This window comes from Myotis nattereri, assembly GCF_964212035.1.
Source record: "Myotis nattereri genome assembly, chromosome: 13".
NCBI lineage: Eukaryota > Metazoa > Chordata > Mammalia > Chiroptera > Vespertilionidae > Myotis > Myotis nattereri.
The window spans coordinates 34,852,924-34,871,530 of record NC_138088.1 but is presented as its reverse complement, the minus strand read 5'-3'; the positions used below and the strand labels follow the sequence as shown (position 1 = coordinate 34,871,530).

The 18,607-nt window shown below is 38.2% G+C and overlaps 1 protein-coding gene across 1 annotated transcript; it reads left to right on the top strand.

Annotated features, from left to right (window-relative positions):
• Positions 1 to 888: 888 nt before the first annotated feature.
• On the top strand, positions 889 to 18,180 carry ANKRD22 (ankyrin repeat domain 22). The gene is made up of 6 exons (XM_081104423.1): positions 889 to 1,203; positions 10,393 to 10,584; positions 13,934 to 14,041; positions 14,370 to 14,447; positions 16,865 to 16,963; positions 17,208 to 18,180. The coding sequence occupies exons 1-6, from the start codon at positions 1,183 to 1,185 to the stop codon at positions 17,283 to 17,285; spliced, it is 576 nt and encodes a 191-aa protein (XP_080960549.1). The 5' UTR covers positions 889 to 1,182; the 3' UTR covers positions 17,286 to 18,180.
• The last annotated feature ends 427 nt before the right edge of the window (positions 18,181 to 18,607 follow it).

Here is an 18,607-nt window from a genome sequence, read left to right as displayed (position 1 = left end):
AGAGAAAATGTGTGAGTATCTGATATTAATACAGAAAATGTTTACAATGTTTAAGGGATTTGGCATGTTACCATGTTTGACCAAGTGACCTGGTAATTCCATTTAAAATGTGTAATAGAGTAATTGATTTTAGACTTACAATTTTTAAATTGAATATTATAAGATAATTTGGCTAAATTTGTAAACAGCATTAAAATGTTTAAGACAATATTTATTATGTTAGTATAATTTACTAGATTTATAAGACCATTTAGTTAGTTGGGAAACTATTCCCTGTTAGGCTTAGAATTGAAGTGCTTAAAAACAAAACTTAAATATAGTAATGCTATAAATGTCATTTAAACCTCTTACAATAATTTAATTAACTAGGATGCTAATGGATTGATTCTTCAAAGAGTTTAGTATTTTCCATTTGAGTTGAAACTTGACTCAAAGATCCCCTTGAAAGTGATTATGGACACATTTATGTATAGAAAATAATATATTTTTATAAAAATATAAAATAAGAGTAATTCATGTATATCAAGTAAATAAAATATTATGTGTACAATAGCTTATAAATTGACCTTAATTTATTATTTTAAGTAGCTTATATTAATCAACATCAAGAAAAAATAAACTTCTCTGTACTTAAAGAGAGCAAATAAACCATAGCCAGAGTTTTGAAGATGATTTTTCATGAAAGTCAAGGCCTACGGCAGACATATGGTTCTAACCAGCGAGTTTTCTGGTCTCTAGCCTTTCGCAACCGCCTCTGAAAACCAGATTTCAATGAGGAAATGTCCTAAACACAGTACCCCGTTTTGAACTCCGTGTCCTTCCTGCCAATGTGAGAAGCTTCCCTTTCTCCTCAATTTTGCTTCTTTCTTCCCACTTGCTACCCCTGGCAGAGCAGATGTGACTCAGAAACCGGTTTCTCAGGCTTGTAACTTTAGATGATGCACAGCGTGGGTCATTACCGGGTAACCAATGCCTTTGTTTCATTGGGTTGGGCCCTCTAGAAGGTGGTGTGGCTGTCTGTGTCGCTGGAAATGCACTCACAGGTGTGGAAAGAAAGGGTTTGCCACTGACCTGGACTTCTGGGACCTTTCTCTCTGCCGGGAAGCATTTTGATGTTAATCAGGAATACCTACAGAAGATTCGAGAAGTTGTGGGGGTGAAGTAAGTCTGTGAGAGACCAGCATGGGGATCCTATACTCTGAGGTAATCTTTCTGAAAATAAGACTCCAAAGGTGTTAAAAACTGCTCATGTTTTCGAATGTAACTTCCTGTCCCTGTTAATCTGTCTGCTTTTCTTCTGTTGAACTTTCTGTGAGCGCATCAAGCCAAAACAAAGTCCTGTGTGTTCATCTTTCTGATATTTTTAATATTTTAGGGCAAATCGTTCTTGCCATTCTAAAATGTTAGCTACATGTAAGTAAAGAGGAACACAACACACATTTCGTGAATCCACATGTCTGCAGGGGTAATTTGGACCTTGCAAAGTGGAGTTTGAGTTGTCCTATTGTGACGTCAAACATCCCAAGGAAAAGTGAAAATTGTACCTAACTGGATTTTCTAAACATACAAAAGATAGACTGGCTCTCTTACGGAAATGCATATACAGAGTACCGCCTTTCAGCTTGGTATTTGAAAGGATATTCACCTCTAGTAATTGTTAATGAAGACTCTCTGTATAGAAGAGAAATAAAAAACAATACTTTTTCAAATATACGTTTTTAGTTTTTTTCACATCTGATGGATACAAAAAGTGCTTTTTCCTGTATTGAAAGTAGCCTATTAGAATCAAATTAATTTTTAAGTACGTTTCAAAGGAGTGCAAGTGAGTAATGCTTCAACAAGTACAAGAGATGCGACGGCATTATTATTCACTATTTGCTCCCTAACACATCAACCGGTTAGTCTGCATTTCATTACAGATGCTCAGCAGAACCTCATTGGGTGGTTCTTCTAGCACTAAAGGCAGTTTCTCCCCATTTGCAGTTACTTCTAATGCCAGGTGTGTGTGTGTGTGTGTGTGTGTGTGTGTGTGTGTGTGTGTTTACTTTTTTATAGTCAAGGTGTTCTTTGATTAGTTTATAATTCTAGGTAATGTCTTGCCCAGTGACCTTGGTCTGGTGAAAATGACAACACTTGTAAACACTCAAGTAACTCTCATGTTTTAGATTGTCTAAATGTCAGCGAGAGAAAATTGTTTAAAATGTAGATTCAAGTGCCTCCTCCCCACAGAGTGTGTCTCCCTATCTGTGGTAGTGTCAGAAACCTACTTTTAGAAGAGCATTCAGGCAGTACTGATGCAGGTGATCAGTTTACTACCACAGTGATCTAGGCTAGTGCTTTTCAAATTTTAATGTGCACCGATCACCTCAAGATTTGTTTTAAATGCACATTCTTACTCTGCAGGTCTGGGTGAGGCCCGTGGCACCTAAGATTATACGTATCAGCTCACTGATGCTTTTGTTGGTCCACATACCACACTGTGCGTGGCCAGTGGATAGTTAACTGTAGTCTAGGCCCTGGAAATAATTACATTTAAAACAAGATCTCTGCTTGAGCAGTGCAGTTGTTTGTTGATTGTGTGTTGATTTGGCAAGTGGTTGAGTCAAGGCAAGGCAAGGCAGGGCAAGACATGTTGAATCACTTGAAATATCAATGAGACTATGCCCAGAAGTGGAATAAATGCTTCACTTTTCAGATCTATTGAGGACAAAGCAACTTGGAATTTACTATGATATTTTAAAACAAATACAACAACCACACACACACACACACACACACACACACACACACACACGGAGAGAGAGAAAATCCTAATTTACCTAGATGATCATAGGTAACTAATCAAAGCTCATAATTAATATTGAACCAAAAACAGCCTAAGGTAGTACTAAAATAAATGTTGCGTGCATCTCAGTTTGACAAGTGGAAGTGGATTTTAGGCTCTCCCATTTATTGCGGTACACTGTCTTCTTTAAAAACACAAAACACCTGCCAACTCAGTCATTTCCAGGAAAAAATTGTTTACCTTTTTGGAAAATAATTGATCAATTTTCAGGATTCCCCTTAATATCAACAACTCTTCCTCCTCCTCCTCTCCCTCCTCCTCCTCTTCCTCCTCCTCCTCCTCCTCCTCCTCCTCCTCCTCCTCCTCCTCCTCCTTCCTGTTTTTAGGTAAAAGTAGCTATAAATGAGGGTAGGTAAAGGCACTTGCAAAACTACTTAGAGTAGCAGGTTTCAGAGTAAGTGTCTAATCTCCCAGCATGACAGCTGTGGCGGGATGCTGTTCGGGGAATGGCTATGTTTGGATGTGTTTGCTCTGCTGTCTTGTACTTTCCAACAGCCCTGAACCCAGGAGATGTTCCACTAGTGTGAGAGGTGCTCTCACTGAATTCCCACAGAGATTTTTCATTTTGGCTGATGGGTTTAGACATTCCTCATTTTCAGTTGACAGATTTCACGGTATCCCAGAGCAATGGATTTGAGAGCTCCACTGATTCTGCCAAAGATTCAGAAAATCCTTAGTATCCCAAGATATCAACTTCTCGATATCTGGATTAACATCATGCTGTTAAATGTCCAGAATTAGAATCTGACTTCGGTGATGGATGGAAAATGCTGAAGGGAAATGGGTTCTTTTAGAATGGAAGAAAACATAGGTTGCTTGTTCCAGTTGCATTTGGGAGTTACATGTGAATGGAAAAAGGAAAATGAACAAGCTTAGCCTCTCCTTCTGGTATTCTGATTCAGAAGGTCTGGGGTGAATCCTCTGTGACACTCTCCCCATCCATAATTTTAAGAAGGTTGCAAAGCTATGGAGTAATCTCTCAAATATTTAAACATTACCTACTCATGTGCATGTGCCAGTCTCTCATTCACCCTGTACCAGTCACCCTGCATTTCCTATAAAGAATGTGAGCCATTAAATAGGAACAAGGCAAGAAACGTCCAGTCCTGCCCCATTCCCTGGTTCTGTCCTGTCCTGACACATCTACTTTTATTTAAATTTTTTGTAAAGTTCAACTTTCCAAAAGTTGTTATTTTTTAAAGCTGTAGGGGAGGAATAATGCTTTTTTGCTTTACTCATCTTAGGTGCACTGGCTGGGGCCCTGTAAAATAGACTGACAGCAGAAAACAAACAGGAGTTTATGAACACCTGCATCATGCATTCATACGAGATGAGTAACTCAACGTGTGGTTAGAACTTGGGCTCATATAGCATCTTAACAAAATAATAAATTTTTAGTGGCAAGACAAAGGAAACAGGCTGAGTTTCTGGGAGTGGCGAATTATGGGAAGGCAAATATTTAGGGAAGCTAATGGATGATAAGGGCTACTTGGTAAATTTTATTATGTAGATGGTGCCTTCTCTGGGCTAATGAGAGTTACTTTTGTCTTCTTAAAGAGGGAAGGGGAAACACCTTCACAAATTTATGTCCTGCTTTTAGCTAAATGGGGGTAGAGTGGAGAGCTTTCCTTGTACCAGCTTCTTCTTAATTGCCTTTAGTTAAAAATAATCTTTATGCTGAGAGTTGTATTTTGAATTTAATATTCTGCTACCCTTCAGAACCTTGAATTGCTAATAGTGATGATCTATATATATGTATATCATATATATGTTATATATATATATATATATATATATATATATATATATGATGATAATATTTTTTAAATTGAGGTATAATTGACTAGATTAATTTAAGGAATACAGTGTAATGATTCAATATTTGTATATGTTGCAAAATCATCCCCACAATAAGTCCAGTTAACATCCATCACCATACATAGTTACAATTTTTTTTCTTATGACAAGAACTTTCAAGATCCATCCTCCTATCAGCTTTCAAATATACAATTCAGTGTTTTTAACTATAGGCACCATGCTGCACATTACATACCAAGGACTTATGCATTTTATAACTAGAAACTTATACCTTTGATTTCAGATAACCACCAGTCTGTTCTCCATATTCATGTGCTCTAGTTCTTTGTTTTGTTTTCATATTCCATATATAGGCGAGATCACATGGGATTTATCTTTTCCTGTCTGACCTATTGCACTTAGCATAATGCCCTCAATGTCCAGCCATGCTGTCATAAATGGCAAGATTCCCTTCTTATTATGGTTGACTATTATTCCAGTGTCTCTCTCTGTGTGTGTGTGTACCACATTTTTTTAATCCATTCATCCACCAGTTGGCATTTATACTGTTTCCAATGTTTTTTAAGAAAGAAGGAGAGCTAGGCATGCCTGGCTCAGTGGTTTAGCATCAACCTATGAACCTGGAGGTCACGGTTTGATTCCCTGATAGGAAACATGCCTGGGTTGTGGGCTTGAGCCCCAGTGTGGGGCATGCAGGAAGCAGCCGATCAGTAATTCTCTCTCATCATTGATGTTTCTGTCTCTCTCTCTCTCTCTCCCTCTCCCTTCCTCTTTGAAATAAAAAAAATATATTTAAAAAAAGACAGAGAGAATGAGGGAGCATCCCAGAGTTGGGCCTAACATCTGCAATACAGGATATGCTTGGAGCTCAGTGAGAGAACGTGGCTTGGAATAACCAACCCCAGCTGTGTAAGCTGGACTTTTAAACAGGGTTGATTCATTTAAACCCTTATCACACATATTTATGTTCATATTATTTACAATATGTTGGTAAGTTTACAAACATGTAATGAGGATGTTATATACCTGGCATTTCTAAACTTTATATGTATTAACACAGTTGATACAACAACCATATAAGTTGGTCACTATTATTGTCCTTATTTTACAAATAAAAAATAATGAGGCAAAGATAGTTTAAGTAGCTTGTCCAGAGTTATGCAGCTAAAAGGAGATCAGGGGCTGGGATATGAGAACTATTTTTGTATATTCAGGAGAATTCTGCTTGCATCACTGATGAGCACACTAAGTTCTTTTTCTACTTGTTATCTCAACAGGGGTGTCATACTCCCAAAAGGAGTTGGTCTTAACCACTCTGCCATTCTTCTGGTATTCCTCTCTACTAGGATATATTACTGTTCTTTTCCCTTAGTGAAAAGAATGGGGTAAACTAAATCCAGGTTCCAATGAAGTATATTCTACTCTTACTCTGCATATGTGCTGCTAAGTGTTGAAAATCATATCATAATAATGTATCCTTTTAAACTTTGAGGTCTAATGATATGGTTATTATGATCAGAGGGATATACAACACCCAACATGCATATGAATACATGAAACACACATAACATACATGTATGTGCTCATGCACACATACACCCTTAATATCAATCTTTAGGAATGGGTCTATTTTTCAGATGCTACTATAAGAAAAAGAAACATAGTTCAAAGAAGAAAGGTATTGCTTTAAAATATACAGTGTCCAGAGAGTGCAATTTAGGTTGAGCAGGGCTTATTGGGGAGCTGGTAGAGTTGAGGAGAACTCAGGGAAGACAGAATATGGATATGACTAATGGGAAGGCTATTGAATTGGAAATCAAGAAAAACTAGAATTTAGTTCTAACTGTGCCAGGAAGTCTGTGGGACTTTGGGGAAATCATTTAACCTCTCTAAGTTATAGTTCCAGTAGTTCTAATAAGAGAGCTGGGTGAGATCCTGTTCTAATAGTTCTAACACAAGAGAGCTGAGTGAGATAATGTTCAACATGATGTTCATTCTATGTTTTAGGAAAAGGGAATGCAAGCTAATTGGAAAAAGGATTGCCTCCCTTCACAGCCTCACCAGCTCTTTCTCTATCTACATCTAGCAAATTTTTGGCATTCTATAGTCAAAAAGAGCACCCAGGGACTTCCACCCCAATTGGTGTTTTAAGTCTTCCCTTGTATATTATAAGTGATTTTACAAATTATAATGTGGTACTAAGTCACATTTCAAAAAGGAAATAGCTTTAATGTATAAAAGACCTATACCACAGGCTCAGCCCACTGTAGCTTTTTAATGTTTCTACAACCTGATGCTTCAAACAACTTTTTATTTTTATGCATCTCATGAAAACACTTTCATTATGATTATCCTAAATATCCCTCATCATGCTAAAGAGCTTTTTCCACCTTTGTCACAATTTTCTCTCCTAAATTACTAACCCATTCATCTATGTAAACATAATTGCTACTTACAGAGTTGTCTTTGTTTGTTTATCTACTAGTAGCTCTGCGCACGAATTCGTGCACTGTGCACGAGTAGCTCACTGCTGCTTGCCTCAGTTGGCCACCCTGCCCACTGCTGCTGCTAGCTTTTCGCTGCTCCTAGCTGACTGCCTCGCCCTCTTATAGCTCTCCACCGCTTGTAGATCGGTCGTGATGTTACAGCATCCTGGCTAATTTGCATACTCCTCTATTATTATATTAGATGATAAGTACATATTAGTATAAAGAATGAAGATGAAACCTCAGCCTTTCTGGCAAAAATATCACCAAATGTAAAGTTCTCTATACTCCAAATCTCTGTTCTTCTTCCCTGGCTTTGGCCTTAGATCCAGAGTTGTCATTCTGTTTAGTAAGGCACATGCATTCATCTTCTTTCTCTAGACCATCACCTCTTCACTCTCTTCCAGCAATTATCTTCTCTTTCATAACCCCCCCTGCCCATCATCACTGGGTCCTTGTGTTTTAATAATTATAAGTGTAGCTAACATTAATTGAGGGTTTATTGTGAGTCAGATCTGAGTGCAGTACTTCATCTACACAATCACCTTTAAAACTTTCTGTAACCTGATAAAGAAGATGTAACTATTAAATGCAGAAGGGAATTGAACATAGGAAGTTTAAGTAAGTTGTCCAAATACCTGTTACATAGTCAAATTGAGATTGGAACTCAAAAATTTGCTTCTAGAGCCTGTACTTATAACCAGTAGACAACACCATTTTGTCTACAGATGTGCAGAATGATGGCCATATTCTACTACTCCTGTCCACTTGCAAGTTCCCTCTTAGCTTTCACTGCCAAATTTACCACAAATTCCTCTCCAATCACCTCCTCTAATTCTTCATAGACCATGTATGCAGGCCTTTTGTATTCTGTCTTCTGCCTTCTCACTCTATAAAAATTGATCTCTGAATGGTCATTAAAGGTCAAATCTAGCAATCTTTTCTTATACTTCATTCTCTTGACTCTATCTTCCTTCTTGAAACATTTTCATCTGGGCAATATATTTTTCTGCTTTCTTCAGCAACCTCTATAACCACTTCTTTACCTCTTGGCAAATATTGCTAATTCTAGGTCAGTTTGGAGAAGAATCTGGATCTATAACCAAGAAGTCTTGGACACCAGCAGGCCAGGGCAGAAGAAGACTGATCAGTCTTCTGGGACTGTAGGCTGTAGCTTAATTTTGGGTGCAAATGCAACCAAAAAAGTCTCAAAACACAAAGTCTTGTAGCCAGATGACATTCTAAAGGCTATTTTTAAATTGCCTGAGGTAATTAGAACCAGAATGCATGAATTTGCTTCCTGTCATTGTCAACTATGGGCTGTGTGACTGCAGCAGGAAAGACAAACTACCTCAGTTTCGCCTGTACAATATGGGTATAATAATAATACTTAGCTTATAGAATTGTTGTGAGGGTTAAATGAAATAAATGAGGTGCTCAATAAAAGCTCATTATAATTTTTCAAAAAATATTTTTATTTATTTCAGAGAGGAAGGGAGAAGGGGAGATAGAAACATCAATGATAGAGAATCATTGATCAGGTGCCTTCTGCACACCCCCTACTGGGGATCGAGTCCACAACCCAGGCATGTGTCCTTGACCAGAAATGAACCCAGGCTGGCACTCTAACCACTGAGCAAAACCAGTTAAGGCAAAAGCTCATTATAATTTATTCATTTACTTATTTACTCATCAAATATATATTGAATGCCCACTTTTTGTTAAGCATATGCTGGGTGCTGAGGATACAAAGTTGTACAGACACAATACCTCTCTTGTGGAGTTTACAGTCTTGGAGGGCTAGCTATTAATAACACACGTCTTTATTTACTTGGGTCAAGGATATGGATAGAGCGTGGTGGGAGATGGAGTTAGAAAGACAGGACTTGTGAGATTTTAAGAGTTGAGTCTGCCAGCTTGGGGTCAGCATCCTAATCTGGTTGGTTACCACTGAAGGCTTCCAGCAGGGAAGTGATAAGAAACTGCTGTTTTTGGAGGATGGGTTGGAGCTGAACGTGTGAGGCTAAGAAGTAAGGCCAATTAATGACCATGTTTGCAATAGACCTGGGGAGAATTATGATCTGAACCAGTGCTTGGGCAGTGAGGATGGGCGGGAGGGTTCCGATTGTGTTTAGAGATAGAATTATCATGGCAATTTCCAAATTCTCACTGGTTTCCTCTACAGCCCGAGTTCCTCCAAGTTTTAAGAACTTTAGAGGCCAACAGAATTCATACTATTCCTTCAACCCAAAGGGACAGCTCCCCTTCTCTTTCCCATTCCTAGCTTGCCAACCAGCACTTTTCTTTTCTTATTTTATTTTATTTTTAAAAATTTCTTTATTGATTAAGTTATTACATATGTGTCCTTATCCCCACATTACCCCCTACCCCCCCCCCCCCACCCATGCCCTCACCCCCCTGTTGTCTGTGTCCATTGTTTAGGCCCATATGCTTGCATATAAGTCCTTTGGTTTATTTCTCCTCCTTACCCCCACCTTCCTTCCCTCTGAGGTTTTACGGTATGACAGATGCTTCTCGGTCTCTTTATCAACCAGCACTTTTCTGCTGGGTTTTCTGTCTTCTTTTGTCAGTGCTTTTATGACACTGAACTGCCCCCTAGCGGAGACTGAGAATTTATAACAGCATAGAATCTTTTCGGCGGTTTTACAATCCATGCAACAAATCACTTGTACGTCTAACTAAGCCAGGCATATACTTTACTTTTCAAAAACAGAAACTCTGTGTCTAGGATACAAGGAGCCTAGGAAATATTGAAAGATAAGAATAGGTTAATATTTTAAGTAATATCGCTCACGTGGGATTGAGAAAGCACTCAGAGACATCCAGCGACTGCGGAAAACCATCTGCCTTTTTCTTTCTTGCTTTAGTTAAGACTCAGTAAGGATTTTGAGAAGCCCAAGTAGAGGAGGCTTTACTTGATGTCCCGTGGGAATGTGTACCCAGTATTGTCAAGTCTTTCCATTCTGGGGGGCGGTTTACAGAAGTTTGTACATTTCTGTGTGCCATGCAATTTAGGAAATCTTATGAGGTTCTCTAGGGACTCAACCTTTGTTCTAGACTTAACCCTGGGCATAACTGAGACCAAAAATCTCATCGACAAAGCAATATATTATGATTTGGAAACACTTGAATTTTAAGTTACCGGGTAGTGATTTTTTTTCTTATTTTTGTGGTTTAATTATACTGGCATTTCAAAATCTGCTTTTGTTTACCTCTCCTCAGCCTATCTGCCAGGCGGCCTATCAGAACGACTTCGGTCAAGTGTGGCGGTGGGTGAGGGAGGACAGCAAGTACATCAATGTTCAAGATGGCTTCAATGGAGACACTCCCCTGATCTGCGCCTGCAGGCGAGGGCACCTGAGAATCGTTTCCTTCCTTTTAAGGAGAAATGCTGATGTGAACCTCACAAACCAGGTGAGGCCATGACACAGCAGTGGAAAGGAGTTGACCATGGTACTTACTCTTAGCATGGATGGGAGCAGCGAATGCCGTTTTCTGATGCTTATAGCTCCTGACACCAATAATTTCTTTGTTACCTTACTTTAGAGCAGTGGCTCCCAATGTGGGGCACACGCCCCACAGGGGGCAACTTGATTTTTAAGGGGGGCAGTTCGAGAATGAGTTATTAACAATGATTTTTTTTGCATTTCTTATGATTTGAGGGGCCTCATGTGCAGTATATAAATATATGTTGTGACATATTTATGCATTTTAGTTCTCTATTATGTTTTGAAACTTTATTTGCTATTTTTTCATATCACTTCATATTATTATTATTATTATTTTAACAATTTCTTAGTGATTTCTGCCTCAGTCCTTCAACTGTCCTCTCGTTCTTTAATTTTTCTCTTTCATGGATGCCATATTCTTTGGAAGCTTGTTTAAACCAAGTTAATGGTCTTTGAGGCTTCCTCCATGGGAATAGGAGTTCACTTTTTGAATAATAAGAATTATATGTCACAGAGAGGACATCAGGATTTCAGAGATGTTTAGGTGGGGCATGGCCAAAGAAAGGTTGGGAACCACTGCTTTAGAGAGACTGACACATACTGAGGATATTTTATAAGGCTAGAAAGCGAAATAAAATTCAATCATCAGGCATATTTTGTGGTTAATTATGTCCTTAGAACTTCTGAAAAGGAAGAGAATCGCTCACTCACATGTCTGGCTAGAGCTTCCTTTCTTTTCTTCCTCCTCCCCATGTTTTTCCTTGCCCCTCCTTCTATCCCAGCTCTGCCTCCTCACTATTACAGGGGTAATGGGAAAAATTTCCTGGGGGGACGGGGGGGATGGGGGAGATATTGACCTACTGGTCAATATTTCATTAGTTTCGTTGGGTTTTTACCTTCTATGTCAACGTACTGATCTCCAGAAGATCCTATAGTCTGCGTATAGAATAGAAGAATGCTAGTGAACAATTTGCCAAAGACAAATAAGTCCATGAGCCAGAGGTTACGGGAAGCCACATAGAAAGGCATGGAAGATGCAATAATAGCTGACGTGGAGTCTTCAGTGAAGGAAGAGTAGAATGTATGTCCATAGTTGTGAGTATCCTTTGAGAGCCTCTTTGGAGCTTTCAGTGTCTGCATTATACTAAAGGCAGCCTTTAATGTCCACTGAGTAAACATAAAAAGTCATTGTTTGTAGAAATTATGAATGCCCTATATCCACTCATGTATATTCAATGAGGGAAAACAGCCTGTAGGACTCCACTTGCCCCTTCTAAGTCACTTTAAAGATCAGCCATTTGGAGTAATAATGCATTATCAGAAAAAGAAATCATTACTGAACTTGCTTGTTTGTGCTTACTATTTTGTTTTGTTTGTTTTGTTTGGCTTCAAAGTCATGCCTGTGCTAAATCTAACCGATCTGCAGCTTAGTACAGTATGACATGATCTCCCAGCTGAAGAACCAGGTGTATGGAGTGATGAGAGGGGGTGGTGAAGACAGATGTCAATGAGTCACATCTTCTCTCAGGAGATTTACTATTAGGGAACTGAGGGAGGGAGAGGTTTGCCAACTCAGGGATAGGGCTGAGGAGGCACCTTTATTTCCATTTCACACAGAACCTGAGCCAGCCTCCTGGGATCCTCTTGTTTATAAATATTGTGGAAAGGACCTTAGTGGATACCTTCAATTAGTAGAGATTTTATCAGAGTAAGTGTTTGGTTTGCATTTTCTATTTTTAAAATACTTTCATGAGTTTTAAGTGTTTCATCTTTTTCATTTTCCCCAAATGCTAATTCTTGTACATTAACAGTTTGAACCAGTGCTTTCTCGTTTCTTAATCTATATGAGTTATTTTCAAAAGTACCAAATAAAAGCCTTAAAAAATTACAAAAAGCTCGGCTGGTGATTTAGATTCATATGCTTAATAGAGAACATCGATTCTATGGAAAGCAAATTAAAGCGTAAAGATAGATACAGATACAGATACAGACATAGATACAGATATAGATGTATTTTGGCCTGTGAAATTGACCCAGATTAGAAACAAAAATCAAGTGTTGATCAGGAAGAAAGTTTAAATCATTCTCATTTTACTGGAGCACAATATGAAAAGCACTAATACCTTTTATGCCAGGAATCACATGTTTAGAAACTTATACGAAAGATAAATTTAGAAATGTTGACAAATCTTTGTGAATGAGGATGTTCAAGTAGTCTTATTTTTATAAAAATCTAAAGTTAAAGACTCAAATGCCCAATGGGTAGGGTTTAGCTAAATAAATCATAGTTCTATTCAATTAAAAGCCAAAGAGCCTTTACAGTCATATGTTTGAAAACATTAAATGGCATGGGAAGATGCACATATTCTAAATGTTAATTGAAAAAAAAGCATATAAAATGTTGCAGATGCTGTATGAACTTACATTTTAAAAAATCCACCTGTATGCATTTTAAAAGATGGGAAGGAAATACAGCAGACTGTCAACAATGAACTCTGGGCTGTTTGGTAATGGGTGATTTTAACTCATTCTATTATCTTCCTGCCTCGTTTACAAAGCTTTTACAGAGAACATACATACTTTTATATTAGAAAAACAAAAAGTCTTATTTAAGAACAGTGCCTCCCCCAAGTGGAAGTTAACCTCTCTTTTTCTCTCTGGCTTTCCCTCTCTTCTCATTGATTTGGTTGATTTTCCAATCACAACCGCCTGTTCTGCATTGTACTGATGTGGCCATGTTTCTATCTCCCTTGGTTGATTATGAGGCCCGAGGCTTTACATTCCTCACAATCCCTAGAAACTTAGGTTTATCACCTGATAAGTATTTGTGTACTTGAAGAATTAAATCGAGTTATTTCCTTTCTTCTAGCACTGCCTGTATGCATGTAGAAACAGAAACATTGTCATGTGATTAAGATTTGTTCATTAACAAACCACAAAATGAATCACTGCATGTATACTATTGGTGATTAGGATTTCCATATTGAATTTAGTCTTATGTTTATATCTGAATGCATTTTCTCCAAAAAACTAAAATGAGTATGAAAATCCATATTTTGATGATTTATAAAATGTACATTTCACCTGTTCTCTTTCTATGCCCCCCCCCCCCAGCTTCTTCTTTAGACTGTACTCTGTCCAATGTTTTAGTCAATGGAAACCTCGGTTTATTCATCAGATATACTCAACAGAAAGAAGGTGGCCTAGATACCATAAGAACGAAAAGCACAAACTAATTTTTGATAGGGTAATCTGAAAACAGGAAATTTGAAGTGAAATATTTATTCATGAAGAGGTTTTTTCTTAATTTTTAGAAAGAGAGAACCTGCTTGCATTATGCTGTGAAGAAAAAATTTACCTTCTTTGATTATCTACTCATTATCCTCCTAATGCCTGTCCTGCTCATTGGATATTTCCTCATGGTGAGTACACTTGTGAGAGCAAAGGGTCAATGAGTAGGAGATCAGTAGCATGACCCATCAAGGTTTGCTGGGCCAGTGAGAGATAAAGGAATAGTAACAGAATAAGCTCTTGGCTTGTATTCTGTAAGTGACATTTCCAACACACATACAATGCTGTGATTAAAGAATAAAGCAAGAAGGAAGATAGCCAAATCAATCAATCAATCAATAGTACATGGGCACATAGGGGGTATTAGGATTAAAATGAAGCCTATTAATTGAAATAATCCAGACATAAGACAAAGAAAAAGTTTGTAAACAAACTCCTTGTACTTGCCATTTGTCATAGGTCTCCAAGACAAAGCAGAATGAGACTCTTGTCCGAATGCTCCTTGATGCTGGCGTGGACATTAATGCTGCAGACTGTGTAAGTTTGTACTTTTAGTCCCTGTGAAATAATATCCAAAGTGGTATTTGTAGGTATGTACTTGTCATATATGAAGTTGCTCGCTTTATTTTCCTTGATACTTTTGCATCTCTTTTTTCACTGCCAATTAGGTGATCTTGAGGTTGTTTATATACCGCCACTAAACTCGTGGGAATAACATCTTTATTGAATACAGAACTATTGAATTAAAAAAAAAAAAACCTGCTCCACCATTTGTGAGAAGTTAAGGAAGATGAAGGCTCTGATAACAAAATTCTTCCTTGGTAGTTAAGGGGCTGGAGTCAGAATGCCTTTGGGTAAACCCAGGCTTGCCACTTTTTACCTGTGTGCATTTTGGCAAGTTATAAACTTCCTCGACTTTCTGTTTCCTACTCTGTAACATGAGCATATTGATAAGTTACAGGGCTGATTCATGTAAAGCACTTAGCAGCGTGCCTGACACATGGTACGTGCTCAATGAACGTTAGCAGCTGCTACACAAGCCAAGATCCCAATCAGGAAAGAGAGTCCCCACCTGTGAATTAAAGACAACCAAGGGCAAGGGTCAAGGAAACATCCAAATGACGGTAAGAGCAGTGATAACAACAGGAGCAGCCTCAGCTAACTTCCCCCTAATATAAGGTTTTGCTTTCACCTTTTATCACTGCACCCTTGAACTCATCTTCCTCCCTTACAAGATCAGAAGTGTTTCAAAAATTTATTTGTAAGGAGTTTTATTTGCTTATATTGATTAAATGACATTTTTTATGTCTAGTTCTTTACTGAAAAAGTAGGCCAGTCGAAAGTGGATTTAAAAATAACCAATATTCTGTTTATGATCCCTAATTTCTGTTGTACACATCTGTATATACTGCCATTCTATGTTCTGTGATAGAGAAAATGTCCCCATCCCTGTTTCTATTAATCACTTACATAATTTTAGTTTGGGTTATATTGGTATCATGTTTAAATGGAGGTAGTTCTCATTCTCGCCCTTTCTGTTTCTCTCTCTCTCTCTCTCTCTCTCTCTCTCTCTCTCTCTCTCTCTTTGTGTGTGTGTGTGTGTGTGTGAGAGAGAGAGAGAGAGAGAGAGAGAGAGAGAGAGAGGGAAAGTTGATGAAATGTATGCTTTTCCTTTTATTTCAAATATAATTTTTTGATTAATTTGGATGGACCGCTACTGTGAATCATCATTTTCTTAGGTAACTTTGAAATATATTAAGATGTCATTGAAATTAAGTAAAAGGTAATTAAAAATGTTTAAAATTTTGCTCGTGAACAAAATTTCTCTAAGATATTTTTCTAGTTATCTATGCCTGTCTCTAATCTCTAGATAATTACATTCCTATGCATGCTCATACATATATGCACATACATGCACATATTTTACCACCATTTAAAAAAAAACTACCTGTATATTAAGATCCAAGTTCCAACTCCAAGTAATGCAGTGTATGTCTTTTAGACTTTATTTCACATGGAAAAATTCAGAGCAGATCTTGCATTCTTCATGCCATCACTTAATAAAAAAATAAGATCACAGTATTATTTCCTATGATCTTAGAGGAGTTTCTAGGGAAAAAGATCCAAAGTTAATTCTGATAATCTTTATAGTCAAGGATATTATTTCTTCATTTACCAAAACCATGGTTGTTTGAATTTGAAAGGCAAAAATTTTAGCACAAATGTCCCAGCTGTACATTTCTTTTAATCTGTAGTTAGTGTTTTAAATTAGTGCAAACGAGGTAGATCCATTATTTTATAATCCTATATAATGAAAGACTAATATGCAAATTGTCCCCTCGACCAGGCATTTGACCAGGGGCAGGGCCAGCTGGCCAACCTCCCATGTCCTTCTCCACCCCACCCCCCAACCTGGCCTGATCAGCCTGATCAGGGTGGGCCAGCCAGACCCCACCCATGCACGAATCTGTGCATGGGAGAGTTCTATGTCAAATTGCACTGGTCTTGCAGGTAAGCTGTAGAAATATGAGCAAGGGCCACAGACTGGGGGATTTTTTAAAATAAAAAACCATAGAGGATGATATCTGCAAAGTGGCCCATATGGAGACTCTAAGGGGAAGAGATGGTCACATGATCACAATGCTGATTGGCCAGACATACAGAAATTATCCCAAGAAATTCAGCATTCGCCTTTTATAAGTTGCATTTTTTTAGTTTGAACAGAAAATGAGAAAGGAAGGTATTGATGGCTTATAGAACATTAATAACGTACATATTGAGGCAGAAAAGACTCTAAGAACAAGAAATACCATTGCACATAGATGGTTGCAGACTGTTTTGCTTATTGTTTACTATGAAATGTGAAGAGCGCTTGCTAAGCTTGCTAAGAAGCCTCATGCTACGGTCTGTAGAGTCGGATGGGTGAGCTGCAGTGTTGTTCCTTTGTGTTTCAGTATGGTTGCACGGCGCTACACTATGCCTGCGAAATGAAAAACCAGACTCTTATCCCTCTGCTCCTTCAAGCCCATGCAGACCCCGCGGTAAGAAATAAGGTAAGAAATTGTGGCCCCATGGCCTGAAGTTCCCCCAGCTCATGATCTTCTAACTTTGGCCTTGTGTGGAATTAAGTTAATTGCTTCTGATGTAAACAACAAAATTAATCATCCTATTAAAAAATTAAGTTGTCCTATTACTGTTAGATCTGGATAACATTTAAAGTCTTTGCCAAGCCTGAGAGTCCATCAGTCTAAACTGTTGGCTGGACTTTTAAGAAACTATCGTTTCTTTTCTCCTCAGAATGGTGAGAGCTCCCTGGATATTGCACGAAGATTAAAATTTTCCCAGATTGAATTAATGCTAAGGAAAGCATCATAACCCTTGTGGCCTCAGATGGAGAAGTAGAAACAGTTAAAGGCCTGGATCCTGTCTGCATCTTGGACTATTGGTCTGCGGGCCACTCAACTGGATGCAGCCATTTTATGGTGATGATGATGGTTGCCATGGATAACGTTCTTGAAGAGCTCTGTAGTCATGTTTTTGCTCAATGGACTTCACCATGGCCCCAATCCTTCCAGGGAAAACAGTAAAGTTGTTGAATTCTCCACTTCAGACAAAATGTGATGCTTCAAAATCAGTCTCTCCTGAAGTAGAGGATCTGCATTATCTTGGACAGTGATCTCTTCTCAGCTGTGTGCTCTGATGGAGGCTGTCCTGTTCCTACCATGCCCAGGAGACACTGTTCCTCTCAGGCCCTGTTAAGTAGTAAGAGGGGCGGAAGTGTGTACATTTGTATAGAATGGTGTGTGTATGTGTGTGGGTTTAGAGGTTCACATGTGGATGTTCCTTTGGCAAAACAACTTCAGCAAAAACATTTATCAGTTGTCAGTGGTGGCAGTTTTTTCCCACTGAAATTGGCAAATGCTAAAATCAAGCCTTTTATTTTTTTCTTTCTCGAGAACCAGTTTACCAACACACTGCTGAACATTTTGCTATGTGTTTACAAATAAAGGCTATCCTAATTTTGACCAAGACTATGTAACTATCAAGTGTTTGTTTAGCCTGATTGGCGTGGCTCAGTGGTTGATCATCCACCTATGAACCAGGAGGTCACTGTTCAATTCCTGGTTAGGGCACATGCCCAGGTTACTGGTTCAATACCCAGTAGGGGGCATGTAAAAGGCAGCCAATCAATGATTCTCATCATCGATGCTTCTCTCTCTCCCTCTACCTTCCTCTCTGAAATCAATAAAAATATATTTTTTAAAAATTGAGCTATTGGTTCCAGAGTTTTGCAAAATTGTACTATTATTCATATACTTTATATCTGTCATATTTTAAACTGCGTGAAAAGCGAACAATTTTTAAAAGAAATAACCAGATTTTTTTTAATGAGCAGGGAAATTGTCTAACAGTAACTTCGTCAAGATCAAAGGATAAAATACATGACAATTCATTTTATTATGTTGCTGACATTACAAGGTTTTCTTCCCAGCTTTTCATTTCTGGAGGCAGAAAGCTGGGTCATACATTTCTAATCAAAAGGTCTTCTGCAACCCCCAAACAAGCTTGGACTAGAATTTAGGCACTCAAATACACATACATACTTTATGCAGTGCATACTGCAATTATTGGAAAACTCATAAAAATTCTACAAAAGTATGACATCTGCAACTCAACTATACAACTTGACTCTTTTG